Below are 24538 nucleotides of genomic sequence, written 5' to 3'. Positions count from 1 at the left end.
AGGAAAAAGAAATTGATTCACAAAGCGCCTAGCATCCAGCGCACGTTGGTCTATCGATTACTCATATGATTTTGAACGCATCCCTGTTTGTTTTTGAACTTTTTGATCAAATTCTAAGTTGATTTCTGAATGAACCGTAAATTGATTTGATTTTTTGAATGCGGGCATAGTGTGTGTATGTGATGTCTCTGCCAGGGGAATCTCCGTCGCATCTAGAAAAAAACTTTCCTGCAGACAAAAGGGGACGGGTCTATACAAGCTGAGCGAATAAAGCTGAAAGAGTGAATGACAGTCGCTGTTCATGTGGTTGACTGGGTTTGCAAATCATCAGCGTTGTTATAATTACTAACGAATTCCATACATTCAGGCTACCAGAGTGGAAATAAACGACTAACAGAAGTAACAGGCAACTAAGATTACATGTTGTCTTCTCCGTGTATCCAAGAAAATGAAATTTTGTGAGTAGCACGGAAAACTCATTTTACGAGCACTTAACAGTGCCTAACCGGAGAATAAATGCAGGATATTTAACCGGTGATTGTGGCAGGGTTAGTGAAGTTAAACAGAGAATAAATTTTGAGATTGGCAGGAATAGTTACAGAATTAGTGATGACAAGATTGTTTGTTAGAACAAGGAAGGAGAAAAAACGGACACTGTCACAAATTAGGGAAGTATATGAAGATTTCAAATTTATTTAAAAATTACATACTACTACTTTTCGATCTCATGCTTCAGAAGCTAGAGAGTATGAATGAAATGTGAAATTATTTCCTAACGTAACTTTTTGCTTGTAGTAGGCCTAATGGGCTTTTGATATTGGTACTTCGTGAATTATATTCTGTCGTGTTATAAAAATGACCATTTGTGCCAAAACAGTCTTGTTTATTTAGTGTGTGTAACAACTGCTGCACTATTAGGCAGGCCTATTTCGTTTTATCTAGCAGACAGTGACAAAATACACGTAATCAGATCGAGAAACCACACCAGTTTGGGGTACTATTTATATTAACAACTTTTCTGGTATTAGACAACGACATTTTGTTTTTTCATGTAACAAAACGTTGATGAACTTTGATGGCGTAATAGATTCTTTCCCAGAAAGGAAAGTACGCCATATAAAGCTGTGGCAAGATTAGAGAGAAGAAAAAGCTAGGACTTAAGGATTGAAGAAATGTGTACTATCTTGCTTGTCTCTTGTCTTTACTCGTTTTATGTATCCTATATATAATTTTATGTCACACAAAACAGCAAGTTATTAGCTAATAGGCAATAAAACTGCTAATTTTCTGAACGTTCTTGTTCTCCCAGTTACAAATAATCCCATCCACTATTAATAGCGAGATTTTTATTAAGCGGGGCAGGATGTCAGACAGGCCAATTGGGAGCAGGCACCGGCCGGTGTGGCCGTGCGGTTCTAGGCACTTCAGTCTGGAACTGCGTCACCGCTACAGTCGTAGGTTCGAATCCTGCCTCGGGCATGGATGTGTGTGATGTCCTTAAGTTAGTTAGGTTTCAGTAGTTCTAAGTTCTGTGATGATCACAGATGTTAAGTCCCATAGTGCTCAGAGCCATTTGGGAGCAGGAGAGGCACCACAGGACACTTTAATTTCCACTGGCTTGAATATAGTTTGATAGCACTCATTACAAAATATTACACATTTGAATTCCACAGAGCGGAATACAGAGAAGTGCGATGGAATAATGCTGTGTGAAGAGGCATGGCACTGCACTTTGGCACACTTAAGACCAAATAACATGTCTTACGTTGCCTATATCGCAAGGTCTTCGTCACGGCGGATTGGATCTCGTCTATGGACGAAAAACGGGTTCCTTTCAGGGCTGACTTAATCCTAGGAAACAAAAAGAAGTCAGCTGGGGCGAGGTCAGGAGTACAGGGGGGATGGGGCAGCGTGGCACCTGGTGTTTGGCCAGGAACTCGCGGACTCGTAGCGCGTTGTCGTGATGGAGTTGCCAGGTAGCGGAGATGTCCTTTCTCGTCCTGACGACCCTTTTGCGGAGTCTTTCCAGCACATCCACGTAGTAGGCAGCGTTAACTGTCTGTCCTTGAGGAACAAACTCCTTATGGACCACTCCTTTGCTGTCGAAAAAGACAATGAGCATTGTTTTCACTTTTGATTTGCTCATTCTTGCCTTTTTGGGCTTGGGGGACTGATCAGTGTGCCACTCAGAGCTTTGGCGTTTTGTTTCTGGGTCGTATTCAAAAACCCAGGTTTCATCACCAGTGATGACGTTGTCCAAATAATCAGGTTCAATTTCAACACGTTGCAAAAGTTCACTTGAAATTTCCGCTCGGTTGGTCTTTTCGTCGTCTGACAACACCTTGGGCACGAGCTTGGCGCACACTTTCCTCATCGCTAAATCTTCAGTAACAATGCGAAAAACAACAGTAGACGACAAGTTCAGTTCATTGGCAACCATCCTGATACTCAATCGACGGTCAGAGTCCAACAGTTGTCGCACACGAGCCACATTGTTGTCGGTTTTGCTGGTTGACGGCCGCCCAGAGCGTTGTTCGTCGTGAACCTCTTCCCGGCCTTCCTTAAAGGCCTTTAACCACCTCGAAACTTGTGAGTAGGACAGAGCAGAGTCCCCGTAAGCCTCACGAATCATTTTGTTAGTCTCCTCAAAAGATTTGTTCAGTTTAGCACAAAACTTAATCGCGTAACGTTGCTTGATCGTCGATTCCATTTTTTCCGTGACACGGTCGGCGCGCAGAGGTTTACAATAACAGACGTCCTGCCGCTTCCACAGCTCGGAGAGCACTGAAACCGGTTTCGCGGCGAAGCTTAGCGTCCCCCCCACCTACTCCATGTGGCCCGCTCCCACTCCGCCTACTAGGAGCGGCGCGGGAAATTCAATTGCATTACTTTCGGAACGTACCATATATATATATATATATATATATATATATATATATATATATATATATATATATATATATATCAGACTCTTCCGAAAGATGTGCACTACAAAATGAAGGTATTTTTGAAAAGTCAATTTTTTAAATTTTTGACGTTCTACCTCTAACACTCGAGGGATGGGGAGCGCAACTATCTAATATTGGCACGGTTCGGAAATATCGTAGATTCGGACCTGATGCCCAGAGCAGTTTAAGTTGTAGTGGGGAGGTGGTAGCCTCCACGAGACCCGTGTTTACGTGAAGTGATTTTGCTGTTTCCTCTTCGTTTATTACTCTCACATCAAATGAAAACAAAATGGATTTCTGTGGTCAGGAGCTATCTAGTGAATTAAAATACGTACTCATAAATACGGAAGGCTAAAATAAGTTATTAGTTTCAGATTTTATTTTGTTTCTACCTTTCTGACAGTCAAGCGTTAATCGCCTTGCAGAACAATGAAGTTATCTTTGTCGGTTTGTTAAAGAAATTTGACTTTTATTAATCTTTTCTGCTGAGGCAGTCAATTTATTTCAAACAAAGTGTTTAATTCCACACTATTGCCTAGTTTCAACTGTTCGCTACATTTCAAGTTCCCTTTTTTATCGTCTAGCATGTATGGCATTATGCCATAATAAAGAACCAAACATGATCTAATGTGGTACTGTTAGCTACTCCAAGAAAATTTACATCTGAATTTGGACATATGGATGTGCACTTTAAGCTGAATTATGCGTTTTAGTAGGGTTCACAAAATTCCCATACTCTTGGAGTATCCTCTAACGTCTTGGTTCTTTTATGACATAATGTAAGATCTTTTAATGTTTTACACGTATGAAAGTATGGGCTTCCTGCGCCATCGTAGCTGCACAAGCACGGCGACACCTGTCATCTGGCGCAACTGCTGAAACAAATCTATTTCTAACAGGTCGCGGGAAAATAGTCCGAATGGTTGTTTGAAAAGCGTTACTTTCAAGTAAAGTAAATTTCCTTTTACAAAAGATGAACTCTGTGCGCGAATGTCCGATGAATTTCTTAGATCACAGAGCATTTGACTCTTATTCAAAATTCAAATATTTGAGAACGACCATTTAGAATATTTTTGAGCCCAGAAGATCAGACACTTATGTCGTCGTTAAAAAATTTACTAGCACATTTGTGTGATTTATCTTAAAGCGTAACACGCGCAAAAAAGATCGACATTATGTGTGAAAGCCTAGCTTCTCTTGCAGCTTATTAATCTTAGAGGCCAATATTATAGAGTAGGTGAAAGCTTTTCTTTTCTTTTAGCAACACTATGTATATTAATTTAAACCATTGCCTTTCCCTATTTGTGTGTTCGCGCTACTTAACAGTGGTGTTGCTGTTGGCTGACTACATCATGTGTCCTATGCTCCGAATATCCACTGTCATCGGCTGGCGAAATTGCTTGACATGAGATACGACCGGCTTACAAAAGCACATCGCAATCTCGATTTCAATCCTGCGGAAAGTAAATGCGGTGTTTGGTGGAATTCGAATTTATACTTTCGTGATACGAAATATGCAGTATACATGTTGCTGCACATCAGGCATCTTTCCAAATAGTGTTTTTCCCCCTGAGTTTAATCTTCTAAAGTAGCGTGAAATTCTACGCCAGTGTATAAAACCACAGCCATTGAAAGGATGGATAAGTTTTACAGTTCCGAGGAAAAGTATACGGTTACTTAACACGGAAAAAATGTATTTTCATCCAGGCGAAAGTGTATTTTTAACCGGGAAATCCGGGAATTTTTTGCCTTGTCCACGTATACACCCTGTTATTGCTTAATTAAAAAGTGATTCAGCTCATAAAATTTAAGATTATTTTATCTTTGCTTAATTAAACTAAGATTAAACTGTTATTTTGCTCATACATGTTTACATATGCACCTGATCGAGGGTGTTAATGATAGTGTGTTGCAGAATTCTTTAGCATATTCTCAAATTTAATATAATAAATTTTCATAGAAATAAAAGCTTCTATCTAGAAAAACAACAACAAAAATTAGAAATCGTTTCATGTACTAACCTCAGTTTACCTTCTTCTCACATGATGCCCTGCTAACCATGGATGACAATACGAAGAGTCCATGTTCCTAGATTTCTGGAAACCATTTGACAGTATAAAGCAGCAGACTGTTAACAAAGATCAGAACAAACAGTATAGGTTCTCAGATATCAGTGCCCCTTTAAATAATAAAACTTAGTGTGTGCTGTCCAGGATGGGTAGTGCTCATCACAGACAAGGGTACTGTCATGTTAGTGCAAGAAAGTGTTATAGGATTGCTGTTGATCGCTATATTCATAAATTATTTGATGGATAGTGTAAGCAGCAATCTGTAACTGTTTGCTGATGTGTAGAGTATGGGACAATATCATCTATATGTGACAGTAGGAGGATACAGGATGACTTGAACAGAATTTCTATTCAGTATGATGAATAGTGGGTGGCTCTAGATGTCAAAAATGTAAATTAATACAGATGAGTAGAAAAAACAATCCTATAACATTTGAATACAGTGTTAAAGATGTGGAGCAGGACACAGCTGTGATGGTTAAATATTGAGGCATAATGCTGCAAAGCAATATGAAATGGAATGAGCATGTAAGATCAATTCTAGGGAAAGCAAACAGTCAATCTTGGTTTATTGTGAGAATTTGAGGAAAGAGTAGGTCATCTATAAAGGTGAATATTTATGGAACACTTGTGCTGATCACTCTTCAGTAATACACTCCTGGAAATGGAAAAAAGAACACATTGACACCGGTGTGTCAGACCCACCATACTTGCTCCGGACAGTGCGAGAGGGCTGTACAAGCAATGATCACACGCACGGCACAGCGGACACACCAGGAACCGCGGTGTTGGCCATCGAATGGCGCTACATGCGCAGCATTTGTGCACCGCCGCCGTCAGTGTCAGCCAGTTTGCCGTGGCATATGGAGCTCCATCGCAGTCTTTAACACTGGTAGCATGCCGCGACAGCGTGGACGTGTACCGTATGTGCAGTTGACGGACTTTGAGTGAGGGCGTATAGTGGGCATGCGGGAGGCCGGGTGGACGTACCACCGAATTGCTCAACACGTGGGGCGTGAGGTCTCCACAGTACATTGATGTTGTCGCCAGTGGTCGGCGGAAGGTGCACGTGCCCGTCGACCTGGGACCGGACCGCAGCAACGCACGGATGCACGCCAAGACCGTAGGATCCTACGCAGTGCCGTAGGGGACCGCACCGCCACTTCCCAGCAAATTAGGGACACTGTTGCTCCTGGGGTATCGGCGAGGACCATTCGCAACCGTCTCCATGAAGCTGGGCTACGGTCCCGCACACCGTTAGGCCGTCTTACGCTCACGCCCCAACATCGTGCAGCCCGCCTCCAGTGGTGTCGCGACAGGCGTGAATGGAGGGACGAATGGAGATGTGTCGTCTTCAGCGATGAGAGTCGCTTCTGCCTTGGTGCCAATGATGGTCGTATGCGTGTTTGGCACCGTGCAGGTGAGCGCCACAATCAGGATTGCATACGACCGAGGCACACAGGGCCAAAACCCGGCATCATGGTGTGGGGAGCGATCTCCTACACTGGCCGTACACCTCTGGTGATTGTCGAGGGGACACTGAATAGTGCACGGTACATCCAAACTGTCATCGAACCCATCGTTCTACCATTCCTAGACTGGCAAGGGAACTTGCTGTTCCAACAGGACAATACACGTCCGCATGTATCCCGTGCCACCCAACATGCTCTAGAACGTGTAAGTCAACTACCCTGGCCAGCAAGATCTCCGGATCTGTCCCCCATTGAGCATGTTTGGGACTGGATGAAGAGTCGTCTCACGCGGTCTGCAAGTCCAGCACGAATGCTGTTCCAACTGAGGCGCCAGGTGGAAATGGCATGGCAAGCCGTTCCACAGGACTACATCCAGCATCTCTACAATCGTCTCCATGGGAGAATAGCAGCCTGCATTGCTGCGAAAGGTGGATATACACTGTACTAGTGCCGACATTGTGCATGCTCTGTTGCCTGTGTCTATGTGCCTGTGGTTCTGTCAGTGTGATCATGTGATGTATCTGACCCCAGGAATGTGTCAATAAAGTTTCCCCTTCCTGGGACAATGAATTCACGGTGTTCTTATTTCAATTTCCAGGAGTGTACTTGTGTGTTTGGAAGGCCGACCAGATCAGATCGAAGGAAGACATTGAGGCAGCTCAGAAGTGTGCTGCTACTTTTATTGCCAGTAGGTTTAATCAACACTAAGTATTACAGAGTTGCTCCATGAACTGAAACGGGAATTCTTGGAAGTAGAAGAGGTTCTTTTTATGAAACACTTTTGACAGAGTTAGAGAATCGCTACTTGTAACAGACTGCAGAAAGATTTTTTATTTTTATTTTTGTATTTGCAGTCTTACTTGGTGTCGCAGTTGTAATGGACAACTGTGTACCAAGAGCTGGCATGGTCATGGGGATTTGTGTGAAAAGAAAAGCGATGACTACTGTCATAACAGTGGGCGGAGTCCTGATTTGACTCAATAATTGAAATACGGGTGTTTCAGAATGCCTTTACTGAGTTTACCAGCTATTATGATTTACTTATGCTGTTTATCCATTATGTCCTGTTTTTAATGTGTTGATGAACTCATTAAGTTTTCATGATCAAGTATTCCAACTACGAATCTGCTACTGAGAGCTCCACTATTGATAGAAGCCCTAGAATATCAGTATCAGGATGTTGTGTGGCTGGGTCTGACAAAATTTCCAGTCATTCTGCAATGAAGGTTCAGATGTGACACCGAATGTCAAGTAACTTCATGCATGGACTTTTTCTTTTTCTTCCCCCCCCCCCCCCCAATCCTCCCTTTTTTGTTTTTTAATGCAGGTACACCTGGAAAGAAGAAAAGCAGCAGACAATCTTTCAATACCTGCAAAGACAACTAGACAGTGAGACAAGCATCAAGCCAATTAAAGACACTAAAGACTTGCACAAGATTATCCGCAAGTGGTTGCTACTGTAAGCTGACAGGAGTCAGAGTTTACAAGAACTGAAACCATGTGATTATGAACAGTGGCAAGAATTTGCTATTTACATGTCATTCCACACTGAAAAGAATGAAAATTTCTTGCAGAAAATAACATCTACAGATGAAGCAACACTTCATCTAAGGGGTGTTGTAAACCGACGTAACATGCGTATTAACTGGGTTAACAAAAACACCAAAGGCTTATAACAGAGCACATAAGGGATGGCTCAAAAATCTATGTGTGATGTGCATGACAAAGTTGTAAGCTCATTCTTCTTCCACAAAACATTTGATACTAGTACTGTGTACTTGGATGCATTTCAGAATTGTGGTATATGAACCCCAAGTCCAGGAGGTGCAATTTCATGTAACTTTAGATTAGAAGGATCACCGCCTCATTGCAGAATGCGTTAGCAAATCTTTGGATTAAGACTTTCTGAATTGGTGCATTGGAAGGAATTTCCCTATCAAAATAGCCAAACATTACCCCAGTGGACTTGTTTACATCGAGAGCATTAAATGAAATTACACATGACTCGAAACTTTACAATTGCATCTATGCATGCATCAAATATTGTATCTCTGTCTATGTTAATCATAGAGTTGTGATCATTTTAAAGTGGGGTAAACATTTTGGCACACTCTTTATACTGTACACGAAAGATTTACATTTCTATAACCAGAGGAAAAAGAGTGCACTGGTACTGATCATCAGGTTAACAAAGATGTCAGTCTAGAAAAGCATATATTTTTGATCACACAAAGGAAGAAGCAGCTTTAGAAGTAGATGTAATGAAGTGCACCATTTGCAAGTTGTGAATGAAATTGGAGAACAGAGCAATGATCATTAAATTCAACTTTGTCTGAGATTCATAGATTGAGAGGCAGCTGTTGATTCAGTTGCGACAAACTCTGTACTAAGAGCCATTGCTCTCATCCATAGTTAGGCACATTTACATTGTTGTTTTGGTCATCAGCACTAAGGGTGTTGCTGCTCGGTGCTGGTGCATCATATCTCATTAATCACTGGGGGTCTTATTACATTTACTGTGCAGCCTCCCTGCTCGCTGGTAGTAACTGTTCTGAAGCTAGCAGAGTCAAACACAGCACTCAAGGTTCAAGTTTAAGTACGTGAAACACAAACAGCTCGATATCGTCGCCTGACGAGGACAGTAGCGAGCAGCAGGGTGAGCAGTGATGGTGCAGGTTAGATGGGCCACAAAGACTCATTTCACCATCATCACCAACCTGTGCCAGCAAGCAGCAAGGTGTCAGCATAAACACACCCTACAGCAGGTCTGATGCAGCTCTCCATTCCTCTCACTTGCTCACTTCGCTCTTCATTTCAGCACAACTGCTGCATCCCACATCATTTAGGCCTGCCATTGCGATTATTCTTCTCTGCCATCCCTTCGACCACTGTTTTTGGTAGTGATTCATGCCACATATGTGCCAAACCATTTTCTCTGTTTGCTTCATTGTATTTTTTATTAGGCTCATTGACAAAAATTATAACCCCGTTATATAAATATAAATGCTAATTAGTAACAGCCTCAAATTAACAGAACAGCATTTAGACAGGATGAAGGGAAATGGATTATGAAATCATACACCAAAAATAGTGGATCAGTTTTGCTAATTTATCAGCAAAATAACTTGTTATGCTGAGGTAATCAGTTTGTAAAATGAGATACTAAAAATAGGAGATAAGTTTTTTTTACTTGTGCTGTAAAGTTGGTCGTGGCTGAAGTAAAGGGGATATAACATGCAGTCTGGCAGTAGCTAGAAAATAATTTCTGAAACATGAATTTGTTAACATCAATTATAAATTTAAGTGTTAGGAAATATTTTCTGAGGGTATTTGTCCAGAGGAGCATAACCTTAACAGCGGGAAATGTGGACCATAAGTAGTTCACACAAGAAGAGAATAGATGCTTTTGAAATGTGTTGCTGTAGAAGAATGCTGAAGATTAGGTAGGCAGATTGAGTAAATAATGAGGAGGTGCCAAGTCAAATAAGGGGATAAGCAAGTTTTGCCAAACCTGGCAAAAATAAGGGATCAGTTCAAAGGGCACATCTTGAGGTATTAAGGAAGAGTCCATTTGGTAATGGAACGAAATTGTTGGGTAAAAATTGTAGAGGGTGACCATGGTTTGATTGCAGTAAGCAGGTTCAAATGGATGTAGGTTGCAATAATTATGCAGAGACAAAGAGGCCTTCGCACCAGACTAGTGTGCAAAGATGTGTCAAAGTAATTTTCAGACTGAGGACTACTACAGAGACAGAAAAGCATATAATTCCTACAGATCAGTTTCACAAGATTTTATTCATTCTGATTAATGATCTATGACACATACATATACGGAAATGAGTGATCTGATAGTATAAAAACTAATGTTACACTATTCATCTTCATATCTGTAATGACTAGTAACTGCTCACGCTCACATTCAGCTGGCTTCAGTACCAGCTTTCCATTACGTTCTTCAGACCTTCTCCTCATTATGCTTTTGGGGGAAGGGGGGGGGGGGGGGGGGGAGGGGGTGACGAGTCTGCACCCATCCAACAAAGTAGGCAGGTAGCAGAAAATTTTGCAATACATTTGAATGCTTGGATCTTTCTTACTAAATGTTTCTTATTTTTTGTAGTAATTTTAATGTTAACAGAAAAATTTTTAATCATCTTATTTAACTGCATACGTATTCTGTACAACCTCATAAAGTAACAGAATTATGAAGGTGTTTCAAAACAGTGCAAAGCATACTAATCTAAAGTTCTGACTTGCAGACCACCCCAGTGGATTCCAGGCCTATCGACTCGGCAGAACCAGGACAATCAACGTGAGTATGAAGAGTGTGCCATGCAGCGAATTGCAGCCACACTCACACGTCGCATCTGTGGGGAAGCTGGAGCACCTGCTACAATGGTTCGTAGAGGAGGACTGGGACACAGGAAATGGCGCTGGAGTCCCCATGTCACTCCACCAGGTATATGTTACGTGTTTAATATGAGACATTTTTGTGCACTGAAATGATTGAATGTTGAAGAAACTCCTCTCATCTTTTCTGAGGTGTACCTTACATACATGCATGCATTATTAATTTATATATATAATATAGTAATTCAATCCTGGAAAGGAAATTATCTAAGCATCTTCATGTACGAAGTGTGAAAGAGTAGATAGTGCTAAAATGAGGGTTGTTTTTCCAATTAAAAAAAGTGATAGAGTTTAGGGATATTTTTGTTAATGATATACCATATTCAACCATGATATGTTATTTTCCTAGTACAGTTCAACACATTTCAGAACTGCTACTTAATTTTCAAGGACTACATTGACTTTTTTGGGGGTGTTAAGTCTGCTTGAGTTTATCACCTACGTATGACCATGAAGTGTTCATCTTCAGCAGGTGATGTAGCAGGTAGAGTGCTAGATTCTGGCCCTGTAGGTCACAGGTTCAGTCCCAGATAAGGGTGGGGATTTTTCCCGATTACCTTCAGGATCATGTGAGTGATGGGGAAATAAGGTGTCCCAGTGATGGGCTCTCCACATTTCTCTCCTAATGCTGTAGTGAAGAAAGGCTGCTCTCTTCCTGATGTCAGGCCAATAGCCCGTTCACAGGCTTGTCTAACAAACTTTACCTTGTTTTTACAGGTGTTAAGAGGTATTGCTAAGAACATTTTTAGGAAATAAATTAAATGTATTTAAATGAAATGAAGTTAATGGGCATGAAATAAATGAAGATGCAATGATGTAAAATGATGTCAATGAAAACTGTTCCAGGATAATGAAAACTTTGAAACAGACTGGGCTTGAAACTGGATCTCCTGCTTTTCCCAAGCTGTCACCTTAACTGTGAGGCTATCTGATCACAATTCCAGATCTGACTCAGATTTTCATGGTCACTGACATTTTGTCTAATTGTTTCTGATCACTATATGCAGAAATTCCCTGAAAGGGATATGTAGGACCAGCAACACTGGGGGAGGGGGACGGGGATTGCACTGGTGATCAGGGCTTGCCCTACCATTGGAGTACAAAGCAATTTAATCAAATTTCAAATTCATTGAAATGAAATGAATGAAATAACTGTGACTATAATCAGTGAAACTTAATGACATGAAGTGATTCAATGAAATCTGTTCATAACCAGTATACCTGCAATGTAATGAAAACATCTTGTCAGATGTTTGTGTTGGTCCTGGAGGCACCCTCCACTGTGCTAAGGTATTAAGGCAGCTGCTCATGATGAGTACAATACCTGGGTTCAACTCCAAGTCTGACACAAATTTTTCTTTGTTGTGGCAAATCAATAACATTTTGAAGACAGAAATTTACTAGCCTCTGGATAAATGCTTTCTGGGGACTATAGAGTGCACATACACTCATAGAGCTACATTACATTGTGCCAGCATGGCATCTCAACTGGGGTGGAGGGTCATGTCAGGTGGAGTGAGGGAGAGGAGGAAGAAGGTGGAGAGTCAGAGGGAGTGTTGGGGAAGGGTGGCCAACTTGAGAGGGTGAATCAGCAGACACAGGGAACAGGAATGTGGCGCTAGTGAGCTCATTCCCATTGCAGTCAGAGCAAGTTGTGCACAGCACATCTGTAAGAGAGGATTGGGACTGGGAGATGAAGAGGGAGACCACAGAGAATAGGATGTGGGATGAGGACAAGTGGACTTAGGGTAGGGTCATCACTTCCTTAATTGACTTTCAACCATCCCCATCTCATTACTAGCTTGATCCCTCCTTGTCTCTGTTGACACTACCTTCCTGTGCTCTGACATTCCCCACATCAGTGCCCTTGCCACTTACGAGCACTGCCTCTCCTGATGACATTCCAACTCCAAATCCACCATCTCATTGTGTATACATCTAACAAATTACATCCTCACACATAGCTACTTCTTTTTTGAGTGGAAGATGTACAAACAAATCTGTGGCAAGGCTGTTGGCATGTGTGTGACACCCTCCTATGCCAATCTGTTTATGGAACTTATAGAGGAAATCTTCCTAGTCACACAAAACCTTGTCTGGTTCAGGTTCACGGATGATATCTTCATGATATGAGCTCATGACTGAGAGATTCTGTCCTTATTTCTCCACATCCTCAATGCCTTCTCTCATTTCTGTTTCCCGTGGCCCCCTCTGCCCAATCTGCCACCTTCATGGGTGTTGGCCTCCACCATTGATGAAAGCATACAAACCTCTACCAAAATCCAGCACACTAAACATCAACATTACCTTCCACTTCTTACACTCAAAAATATTACTCTTATTCAGGGTGCTTCAGAAGTGATGGTCAATAACTCACACATGGAAAGTACAGGCTAAAACACACTATAAAGCTGCAATAATCTTAGGTCTGCAAATCAACTGCATTAATTCAAGTTGGGAACCACTATAATGCCCCTGGGTACCACAGTACTTATGTTGGTATGTCAAGGTTTGGGATCGACTATCTGTTTGTTTGTGCATACACAACTACTTCCCTTTCTCCCTCCGTGCACTGTACTGTACTGGCCTCTCAATTAGTTATGAACATGAAGCCACCATGGACAGTGGTTGCACCAATGAAGAGTACAGTGACATGCAATTCAGGTACGGCAAAGTGAATGGTAGTGCCCTTGAGGCTGCATGATTGTTTCAGCCCAACAGGCGTACATTTAGCTGGTTACATCAGCACCTTAGAGAAACCAGGAGTTTCACATACTGTGTACGAGAAGCCTGACCCAGATCCACAATACCTGATGTTGTGGAAAGGGTGTTACACATTGTACACCAACATCCAAGTACTTCAACAAGAAGGATTGCTGCCCAAGATTGTGTCCTGAGTCATAAAAGTATGTGGCAGATTTTACATCAGCAAGTATTCTATCCATATTTTCTCCAGAGAGTGCAAGCTCTCAACAATGCAGACTTCCCTTCTAGAGAGAATTTCTGCCAATGGGCGTAACAACAGTGTACCCTGAATCCCCTGTTTGTAAACAGTATTCTGTTCACAGACGAGGCTGAATTTACCTGTGATGGTATTATTAACTACCAAAAATGTAACATTTGGGCTGATGTCAATCCTAGTGCAACACATGTATCATGACACCAGCAACATTATTCGTTTAACACCAGGGCAGGACTGCTCGAAGACCACAAAATTCGACCACACTTCCTACCACAGACACCGACTGGACAGCAATACACATAGTTTCTGCGGACTGTACTTCCTCATTAATGTGATGATGTCCCACTGAACAAGTACCTGAATATGTGGTTCATGCGTGACAGTGCTCCAGCACATTTTCATTAAAGAGTGTGCTGGCTTCTAACTCAGACTTATGGTCAACATTGGATAGGTAGAGGAGGGTTTGTGCCATGGCCTCCAAGGTCCCTGGATTTAAATCCCATGGATTTCTGTGTGTGGAGTCATGTCAAAAGCCTGGTCTACACTACCCAGCTCACCTGTTTTATGGAATTATGCTTGTGGTTGAAGCAGCCATCCAGCAATTGCAGAATTCACCAGGACTGTCTGAGAGGATTCGCAACTCATTTCAGAGATGAGTTTAATCTTGCATTCAGATGCATGTACAACATTTCGAACACCTAGTCTAATGTTTAGAGATGCCATGTGTTCCTAGACACTGATGAACAGCAACAGAAAATGTGTTGTACCTCAACAGTGACTGATTTGTGGATCTATGTTTACTGGAGCTTTTTAACTACTTTTGGCCTGTATTTTCTGTGTGTGAATTATTGACCATCACTTCTAGCAGTAGTGGACACCAAAAGATCCTGAGGAAGATCCCAGCAAAGGGGTCAAACATTTTAGAAGAAACATGACGCAGCCTAATAACCCACTTCTGAACTTCGCTTCTGAACCACTCTGTATAATCAGGCCACCAGTGGATAGTGCATCTGCAGTGACAAGAATTCCCTTGTCCAGTATTCTGAAGGTCTTCCTAAGGCTTCCACTGACTGAACATTAGTCCCAAAACCTAGTCCACATGCAGATTTCCTGAATCCTCCAATCACTCCCAGAAACGTGCAGCAAAAGCACATCCTCCGTATTAATCCTTACTCAGAAATGAGGAATATTGTATCCAAACTACTTGCCACCCCTTCCAAAGGGGTATTTTACCATCTACCCAATATTCTAGTCCATTTTCACATCACACATATTCGCAATATTACTGATCTACTGACTGATAAGATGCACACTCTAAAGTTGTTTTTTTGTAGGGGGGGGGGGGGGGGGGGGGGGTACCAAGATTAGATATGATGGCCGAGGAAATTTGCTTTTGAACTAGGCTAGTGGGGTAATTACATCCAATGAAGGTTGAGGCAAGAATGGTGGTGTATTGCTGTGAAGAGTCTGCATCTTAGCAAATATATATGCCTTGGATGCCAAGGCTGTATTGGGGCAATGTTTGGTATGGAAAGAATAACTGTCAAAATGTAAGTGCTGTTGTTTGTTAGTATATTTAATGTGAACTGAAATTTGTAGCTGACTTCGGTAAGAATGAAGTCAACATCAATGAAAGTAGCATGGGATTCAGAGTAGGACCATGTGGAATTTAACTGGGAGAAAATATTTAGAGATTCCAAGAATTCTAACAGGTCAGTCTCACCATGAGTCCATATGGCAAATATGTCATCAGTGTATCTAAACCAAACCAGTTGCTGAAGGCTTATGGACCCCAGGAAAGCTCCCTCCAACTTCATATCACTGTTATTCCATCCTGAACTTTCCATTGTTTGATATTTGAGTTCTGTTACACCAAATGTAAAAATTATTTTACACATTGTATCTTTTATATGAAATGTTTTATTACGTATCTTTCAAGGTAGGTGATTATTTATGCACTTCTATATGGGCACTATTGTGTTGTTGCACAAGGACGTACTCTATGCTAGATACTGAGAACTCAGGTCTCACATTGTTTACCTCTACGGGGAGGAAATGTATCGGTGTTTAAGTAAGTTGGATAAACTTCGTAGCTGTCGAATTAGACTGCAATGTGCTTTGTCATTTTTATTGAGGTGTTGTGATGAAAATCATGTCCCAACATTTGTTAAGGTTGTGCACCATATTAATTCTCCTGCCGCCAATCGTATCAAGCAACGTGCTGGCTTGGCTCTTGTTCGCGAAAGGATTCGTTTTACTCATTGACGTTTGGATTCACTTTCCAAAGAACTGTATTGTTTTCATTCAATGGTTGCATCTGAAGTGTCTGATTTCACTTGGGATTGGTTGGACGGTGCCTCATGGACCCAAGCTGACTGGGTATACAACTCTGTCACTGCCCAGCATTTGGCAAAGTTTGAATGTTTTCATCGCGCAGAGTCAGATATTATATCTCACGTTCTGTGCCAAATCTCACACAGAAATCTCTTGATGATGCAACCTTATCCGTGCTAGGGAAGGGTTTAAATTTTGCACCCACTCCGAAGAATTTGGCGGTAGTTGATTTTATTAGTTCAATTGAACAGGCAGTTTGCAAACTACCTCCTGACGCTGCAGAGGAGGTTAGGAGGGAGGCATGCCGTGTTTTGACTAGGGCTCGTCCATCCAATAGTAATGTAACAGCAGCAGAGAGGGTTGCTTTACACTTTCTCAAAGTTGATCCTAGTATTGTTATTGTACCTGCTGACAAGGGTAATGCCACCATTGTTTTAAATAAACATGATTATGTACAAAATATGCAACATTTACTATCTGATTCAGCGTATCGCAGAATCAATGCTGACCCCACAAAAAGTGTTGAGAGAAAGACCAACAGCCTCCTGAAGAAAAGTGGTTTGTTGCAGGACACTATCAAGAGTCTTAACACCTATAGTGCCATTCCCCCTAGGTTATATGGCCTTCTGAAAGTTCACAAGGAAGGGGTTCATTTCCATCCTATAGTGAGTAACATTGGTGCTCTGACATATTGCGTATCCAAGCATCTTGCTTCTCTGTTGAGTCCACAAGTAGGTTGGTGTGAACATCATATCAGGAACTCAGCTGACTTTTTACGTCGTTTGGAGGGACTGAGGTTGAATGACTCTGATATTTTAGTGAGTTTTGATGTGGTTTCTCTCTTCAGTCATGTTCCTCTGTCTGGTTCATTGTGGTTAATTGAGGCCAGGTTTGGTGATGAATTAACTAATCTCTTTTGGCATGTGTTGACATCCACTTACTTTTTATTTAATGACCAATATTACAAGCAGACAGATGGAGTTGCAATGGGTAGTCCGTTGTTTCCTGTGATCGCACTTTTGTTTATAAGACTTAAAGGAACATGCATTGGAGTCAGCTCCTTTGAAACCCGCCTGTTTCTTTGGATACGTTGACAATACCTTCGTTGTTTGGCCTCATTGTAAGGAGAATTTGAATGTCTTTCTAGAACATCTGAACTCGATCCACCCAAACATTCGTTTTACGATGGAGGTGGAAGAGGATGGTTGCCTTCCATTTCTTGACGTGTTGGTTAGGAGGAAGGATGATGGATCATTGGGACATGCAGTCTACAGGAAACGTACTCACACCGACTTGTACTTACAGGCTAATAGTTGTCACCATCCTGCTTAGTGTGAAGAGGTACTTTGTACCTTGGTACACAGGGCACATGTCGTTTCTGACACTGAGACTTTGCCAGCTGAGCTGTCCCATCTTGAAGTTAGATTTTATCAAAATGGTTATAGTGATAGACAGATTGGACGTGCATTGCGCTATCGACCAACTGTACATCGGGTGATTGATGAGTTAACACCTAAGTCTACTGCCTTTTTGCCTTACGTATGAAACACCTCCAACAAGATCGGTTGTATTTTACGGAAATACCCCATAGGCTCGCAGCTTGATTGGAAGTCGCTTGTGAGGAACGGTATCAAAAGCTTTCTGGAAATCTAGAAATACGGAATCAACTTGAGATCCCCTGTTGATAGTAGCCATTAATTCGTGCGAATAAAGAGCTAGCTGCATTGCACAAGAACGATGTTTTCTGGAATCATGCTGATTACGTATCAATAGATCGTTCCCTTCGAGGTGATTCATAATGTCTGAATACAGTATATGCTCCAAAACCCTACTGCAAACCGACGACAATGATATAGGTATGTAGTTCGATGGATTACTCCTACTACCCTTCTTAAACACTGGTGCAACCTGCGCAGTTTTCCAATCTGTAGGTACAGATCTATCGGTGAGTGAGTGGTTGTATATGATTGCTAAGTATGAAGCTATTGTATCAGCGTAATCTGAAAGGAACCTAATCAGTATACAATCTGGACCTGAAGACTTGCCCGTATCAAGAGATTTGAGTTGCTTCACAACCCCTAAGGTATCTACTTCTAAGAAACTCATGCTAGCAGCTGTTCGTGTTTCAAATTCTGGAATATTCCATTCATCTTCGCTGGTGAAGGAATTTCGAAAAACTGCTTTCAATAACTCTGCTTTAGTGGCACAGTCGTCGGTAACAGTACCATCGGCACTGCGCAGCGAAGGTATTGACTGCATCTTGCCACTTGTGTACTTTACATACGACCAGAATTTCTTCAGATTTTCTACCAAATTTCGAGACAATGTTTCATTGTGAATCTTATTAAAGGCACCTCGCATTGAAGTCCATGCCAAATTTCGTGCTTCTGTAAATTTTAACCAATCTTCGGGATTTCGCGTTCTTCTGAACTTCGCATGCTTTTTCCGTTGCCTCTGCAACAGCGTTCGGACCTGTTTTGTGTACCATGGGGGATCAGTTTCATCTCTTACCAATTTATGAGGTATGAATCTCTCAATTGCTGTTGCTACTATATCTTTGAATTTGAGCCACATCTTGTCTACATTTGCATAGTCAGTTCGGAAGGAATGGGGATTGTCTCTTAGGAAGGCTTCTAGCGACACTTTATCCACTTTTTTAAATAAAATTATTTTGCGTTTGTTTCTGGTGGATTTGGAAGAAACAGTATTGAGCCTAGCTACAACGACCTTGTGATCACTAATCTCTGTATCAGTCATGATGCTCTCTATTAGCTCTGGATTGTTCGTGGCTAAGAGGTCAAGTGTGTTTTCGCAACCATTTACAATTCGCGTGGGTTCGTGGACTAACTGCTTGAAATAATTTTCAGAGAAAGCATTTAGGACAATCTCAGACGATGTTTTCTGCCTACCACCAGTTTTGAACAAGTATTTTTGTCAACATATCGAGGGAAGATTGAAGTCCCCACCAACTATAACTGTATGAGTGGTGTATTTATTTGTTACGAGACTCAAATTTTCTCTGAACTGTTCAGCAACTACACTCCTGGAAATTGAAATAAGAACACCGTGAATTCATTATCCCAGGAAGGGGAAACTTTATTGACACGTTCCTGGGGTCAGATACATCATATGATCACACTGACAGAACCACAGGCACATAGACACAGGCAACAAAGCATGCACAATGTCGGCACTAGTACAGTGTATATCCACCTTTCGCAGCAATGCAGGCTGCTATTCTTCCATGGAGACGATTGTAAGAGATGCTGGATGTAGTCCTGTGGAACGGCTTGCCATGCCATTTCCACCTGGCGCCTCAGTTGGACCAGCGTTCGTGCTGGACGTGCAGACCGCGTGAGACGACTTTTCATCCAGTCCCAAACATGCTCAATGGAGGACAGATCCGGAGATCTTGCTGGCCAGGGTAGTTGACTTACACCTTCTAGAGCACGTTGGGTGGCACGGGATACATGCGGACGTGTATTGTCCTGTTGGAACAGCAAGTTCCCTTGCCAGTCTAGGAATGGTAGAACGATGGGTTCGATGACAGTTTGGATGTACCGTGCACTATTCAGTGTCCCCTCGACAATCACCAGAGGTGTACGGCCAGTGTAGGAGATCGCTCCCCACACCATGATGCCGGGTTTTGGCCCTGTGTGCCTCGGTCGTATGCAGTCCTGATTGTGGCGCTCACCTGCACGGTGCCAAACACGCATACGACCATCATTGGCACCAAGGCAGAAGCGACTCTCATCGCTGAAGACGACACGTCTCCATTCGTCGCTCCATTCATGCCTGTCGCGACACCACTGGAGGCGGGCTGCACGATGTTGGGGCGTGAGCGGAAGACAGCCTAACGGTGTGTGGGACCATAGCCCAGCTTCATGGAGACGGTTGCGAATGGTCCTCGCCTATACCCCAGGAGCAACAGTGTCCCTAATTTGCTGGGAAGTGGCGGTGCGGTCCCCTACGGCACTGCGTAGGATCCTACGGTCTTGGCGTGCATCCGTGCGTCGCTGCGGTCCGGTCCCAGGTCGATGGGCACGTGCACCTTCCGCCGACCACTGGCGACAACATCGATGTACTGTGGAGACCTCACGTCCCACGTGTTGAGCAATTCGGCGGTACGTCCACCCGGCCTCCCGCATGCCCACTATACGCCCTCGCTCAAAGTCCGTCAACTGCACATACGGTTCACGTCCACACTGTCGCGGCATGCTACCAGTGTTAAAGACTGCGATGGAGCTCCATATGCCACGGCAAACTGGCTGACACTGACGGCGGCGGTGCACAAATGCTGCGCAGCTAGCGCCATTCGACGGCCAACACCGCGGTTCCTGGTGTGTCCGCTTCCCTACCCTCTGGCTCCTACCCTTGTAACTGCCCCCAGTGTAAAACCTGTCCCATGCACCCTACCACCACCACCTACTCCAGTCCTGTAACCCGGAAGGTGTACACGATCAAAGGCAGAGCCACGTGTGAAAGCACCCACTTGAGTTACCAACTGACCTGCCTGCACTGTGACGCTTTCTATCTGGGATTGACCAGCAACAAACTGTCCATTCACATGAATGGACACAGGCAGACAGTGTTTGTTGGTAATGAGGATTACCCTGTGGCTAAGCATGCCTTGGTGCATGGCCAGCACATCTTGGCACAGTGTTACACCGTCCGAGTTATCTGGATACTTCCCACTAACACCAACGTGTTAGAACTCCGGAGATGGGAACTTGCCCTTCAGTATATACTCTCTTCTCGATATCCGCCAGGCCTCAACCTCCGCTAATTTCAAGTTGCCGCCGCTCATACTTCACCTGTCTTTCAACAACTTCTTTGCCTCTGTACTTCCGCCTCGACTGACATCTCTGCCCAAACTCTTTGTCTTTACAAATGTCTGCTTGTGCCTGTGTATGTGCGGATGGACATGTGTGTGTGTGTGTGTGTGTGTGTGTGTGTGTGTGTGTGTGTGTGTGTGTGTGTGTGTGTGTGTGTGTGTGCGAGTGTATACTTATCCTTTTTCCCCCTAAGGTAAATCTTTCCGCTCCCGGGATTGGAATGACTCCTTACCCTCTCCCTTAAAACCCACATCCTTTCATCTTTCCCTCTCCTTCCCTCTTTCCTGACGAAGCAACCGCCGCTTGCGAAAGCTCGAATTTTGTGTGTATGTTTGTGTTTGTTTGTGTGTCTATCAACCTGCCAGCGCTTTTGTTTGGCAAGTCACATCATCATTGTTTTTAGATATAATGCAGAATGACACACTGATAAGAATTACACAGAATGTTCAGAATTTTGATCTTTGCAAAAATGCAATGAACTGGAAGCCAGCACATGTGTGGTGATATGTAAGTGAAAAGTTTCATGTCATAAGTGAAAATGGTGGATCCTGTACAGAAGGCTTTACACGTGTTAGAATTTAACAACTGTTATTCTGTCATCACTCTCTGGAGACTTCATCAAAAATACAATCAAGCTCTTCAAAATGCCAATATCATTTGCAAATGGGATCAGTTCTTCGAAGAAACAAAGCAAAAGATATTGACCAAATATGTGTATCAGCACAAAACGTTGAAGAAATTCACATTTTGTTTGAAGGTAGTCCTTGGAAATTAACAAACAAAGCAAGCAGGGAGTTACAAATGCCACAAGCAAAGGTTGGCATGTTCTCAAAACAATGCTGAAAATGGAACCACACATAATTTAATTTTTACAAGAATTTGAAGAGGAATACTATGCCAAACATATATATTATTCTATGATAATTCTAGAAGACATGGAGGAAGAAACATGTGCTGAGCATCCCATTTTTGGTGGTAAGGCAACCTAACAAATCAAGTGGCATGTTGAAGTAGCTCAACATCTAAATATGTGGTACAGAAAAGCCCTTATATGTAATTGAACACAGGCATAACTGACCAACAGTTGACGTGTTTTGTGCAATGTCAATACAAAAACTGCACAAACCCTTTTTCATCATTGGGCTGTGTGTTCCAGCAAGCATTTACAGACTTGAAAAATTGCTGTTGCTACCTTCAATGCAGATTATAAGGGTTACATTTTTCAGCAAGTTCTGCATCCCACCATGCTAGGGTATGGAAGTATTGCATATTTTGAAATCAGTTTCTACTGAACCACTGGATCAGTCGTACTGGACATGACAATGTCATCTTCTGTTCTTGGGCAACTAGATCTCCGGACCTGACATATGGATTTCTTTTTACAAGGTTAAGTGAAAGACCATCTGTGTATGGATCATATGTGCATTCCTAAAGCACTCATATTGGTGACTCCACATGCTATTCAGAACGTATGGTGTGAAATGGATTATTGCTTAGATATCTTCCATGTGGCCAAAGGGAGTCATATAAAAAAAACCATAAAAATAAGAAAAGTTAACTTACTTTTACATTGTCTAGCTATGGAAATTCCAGGATGGAATAACAACAGTATGGAAATGGCTGATTACTACTCACCAGATAGAAGCGAGTTAAGGTGCAGACAGCCACAATGAGAAAGAATACTAAAATGTTTATGTTTCCAGGTAAGGTCCTTCCAAAGTAGAAAACACACACACACACACAACTTGTGCCATTTTTATTGATTTACTCCTACACATTAAATAGTTATGTCCATTTGTAATCACTATATTCATTTTAAATTTACCTGACAATAATTTTGTGAATGACTGTGTGAGTAAAGTGATATTCCACAGGCGGTACATACATGCGGCTTGAGCAAGAGTGGAAGGAAGCCCAGATTCTTGAGAAGAGAAGTCAGAACCTCTACTATGGACATCACAGACTTGATGGAAGCCTCACACCTAGCAGCACAACAGGAATACCTGCGTCGGCCCTCTACCACTCACGTCTGCGCAGCCGTGGGCACCTTTGTACATAGTATCAGCTTTTTGTGCTCTAATCTTGAAGAAATTTGCAGAGACATATTTATTTTATTATCTTCTATGAAAGACATTACAGGGAAAAAAATTGATACTACTGCTAATGTCAGAGGCAATCATCGCACCTGAATCTGTCTGCAAGAATCTGCTTCTGCAAAATATGTCTGCATCCTTTATTTTGCTGTTGTGTTTGGTACATGTCAGTGAATGTGTGTTTTGAGGACATCAAAACTGTTTGTCCAAATACAATATCAGAACACGGGTAGTTATAATGGGTAGTGCATATTTTATTTATTTTTACTTTTACTTACATTCTGTCATGCCGCTTTTCCTCTGACTAGAAGTGGCAGATGTGTTCTGCTGATACAACATCTGAAGAATGACACAAAACCTTTTTCACTCAATTTATGCAGTGTTAATACACATAGGGAACCATCTTGTATTAATTGCTGTATAATTGCACTAGGATGCATTGTATATCAGAAGTAGTATGCCCATAGCCCCGATTAATGACAGGGGAGATGCATAGCAAGACATTGGAACATAATGTTAGCAACTAATAGCCTACTTTCAAAAATCGCTTTGGATGCTGCCAAGCTTAATATTGCATCTGATGAATGGATGACTAATCAAGAGTGCACAATTTGCAGTGGTGCCTTCTTCTTCTTCTTCTTTTTCTTCCTCTTCTTCTTTGCCACATATAGAGACTTTGTTTCCTTCAGTTCTTGCTTGTAGTAAACAAATGATCAGCATTGTCATCTTCACATTCCTTAGCCATTCAAAATAAAATTTCTCTAACACGCTTAATCAATCAAAATGTATTTTCCATTATTCTTAATTACGTATCACCAAACAACAACTAGCAGTCTTTCCTCCAGATCCAAACTTCAACTGCCTCTATATCTCCATTCCCTCACCCCTTCTTTGTTTTAAAATTTTCGCTGTTGGCAGATGCCAAGGAATTCGGCACTTTTCTATGCTGGAATGCAGCAGTCCACAGAGCTTTTATATACTACTTTTGCAATGTCTGCTAAGAGTTGAAGATGCACTTCATCCTTAGACGACTTTGGAATACATACAAAAAATACATGCTTGACAGAATTAATCAGAGAACTCATTTCCTTCAATAAATCTAAGTTGACTTTACTGTTTCCTAGTCAGGCCAACACCAACTGTCTTTTGGCAGTAAGGAATCATAAGATATGTGTGGTAGGCATGGATCACTACAAATTTTATCCACAATTTGGGCCTACATTATCCGTGACCTGAGCATAACCTGTGGTCTTCTTCTATCTCTTTACTGACAGAAATGGAAGTGTTCAAAACTTTTATCGGTCTCTGTGAAATAAGCTAGTTATCTTGAGGTCAACTATAGTCATCACTAAATTTTTGCTATTCTTCATGCAGAAGCAGGAATCTGTGGGTTCATTGTATTCTTTACATGCCAGAAT

At 42.1% G+C, this 24538-nt stretch overlaps 1 protein-coding gene across 1 annotated transcript in view; it reads left to right on the top strand.

Annotated features, from left to right (window-relative positions):
• The window catches only part of LOC126293539 (SANT and BTB domain regulator of class switch recombination), a 150599-nt gene extending 127243 nt beyond the window's left edge, over positions 1 to 23356 (top strand). Inside the window, exons 8-9 of the mRNA XM_049986807.1 lie at positions 10746 to 10945; positions 22902 to 23356. Of these exons, the coding sequence (XP_049842764.1) occupies positions 10746 to 10945; positions 22902 to 23086 (385 nt within the window). The 3' untranslated portion in view covers positions 23087 to 23356. The remainder of the gene's footprint in view (positions 1 to 10745; positions 10946 to 22901) is intronic.
• Positions 23357 to 24538: the final 1182 nt, after the last annotated feature.

This window comes from Schistocerca gregaria, chromosome 10 (assembly GCF_023897955.1).
Source record: "Schistocerca gregaria isolate iqSchGreg1 chromosome 10, iqSchGreg1.2, whole genome shotgun sequence".
NCBI classification, from domain to species: Eukaryota; Metazoa; Arthropoda; class Insecta; order Orthoptera; family Acrididae; genus Schistocerca; species Schistocerca gregaria.
Note: the sequence above shows the minus strand (reverse complement) of the source record. Positions and strands in the feature narration are given on the sequence as shown.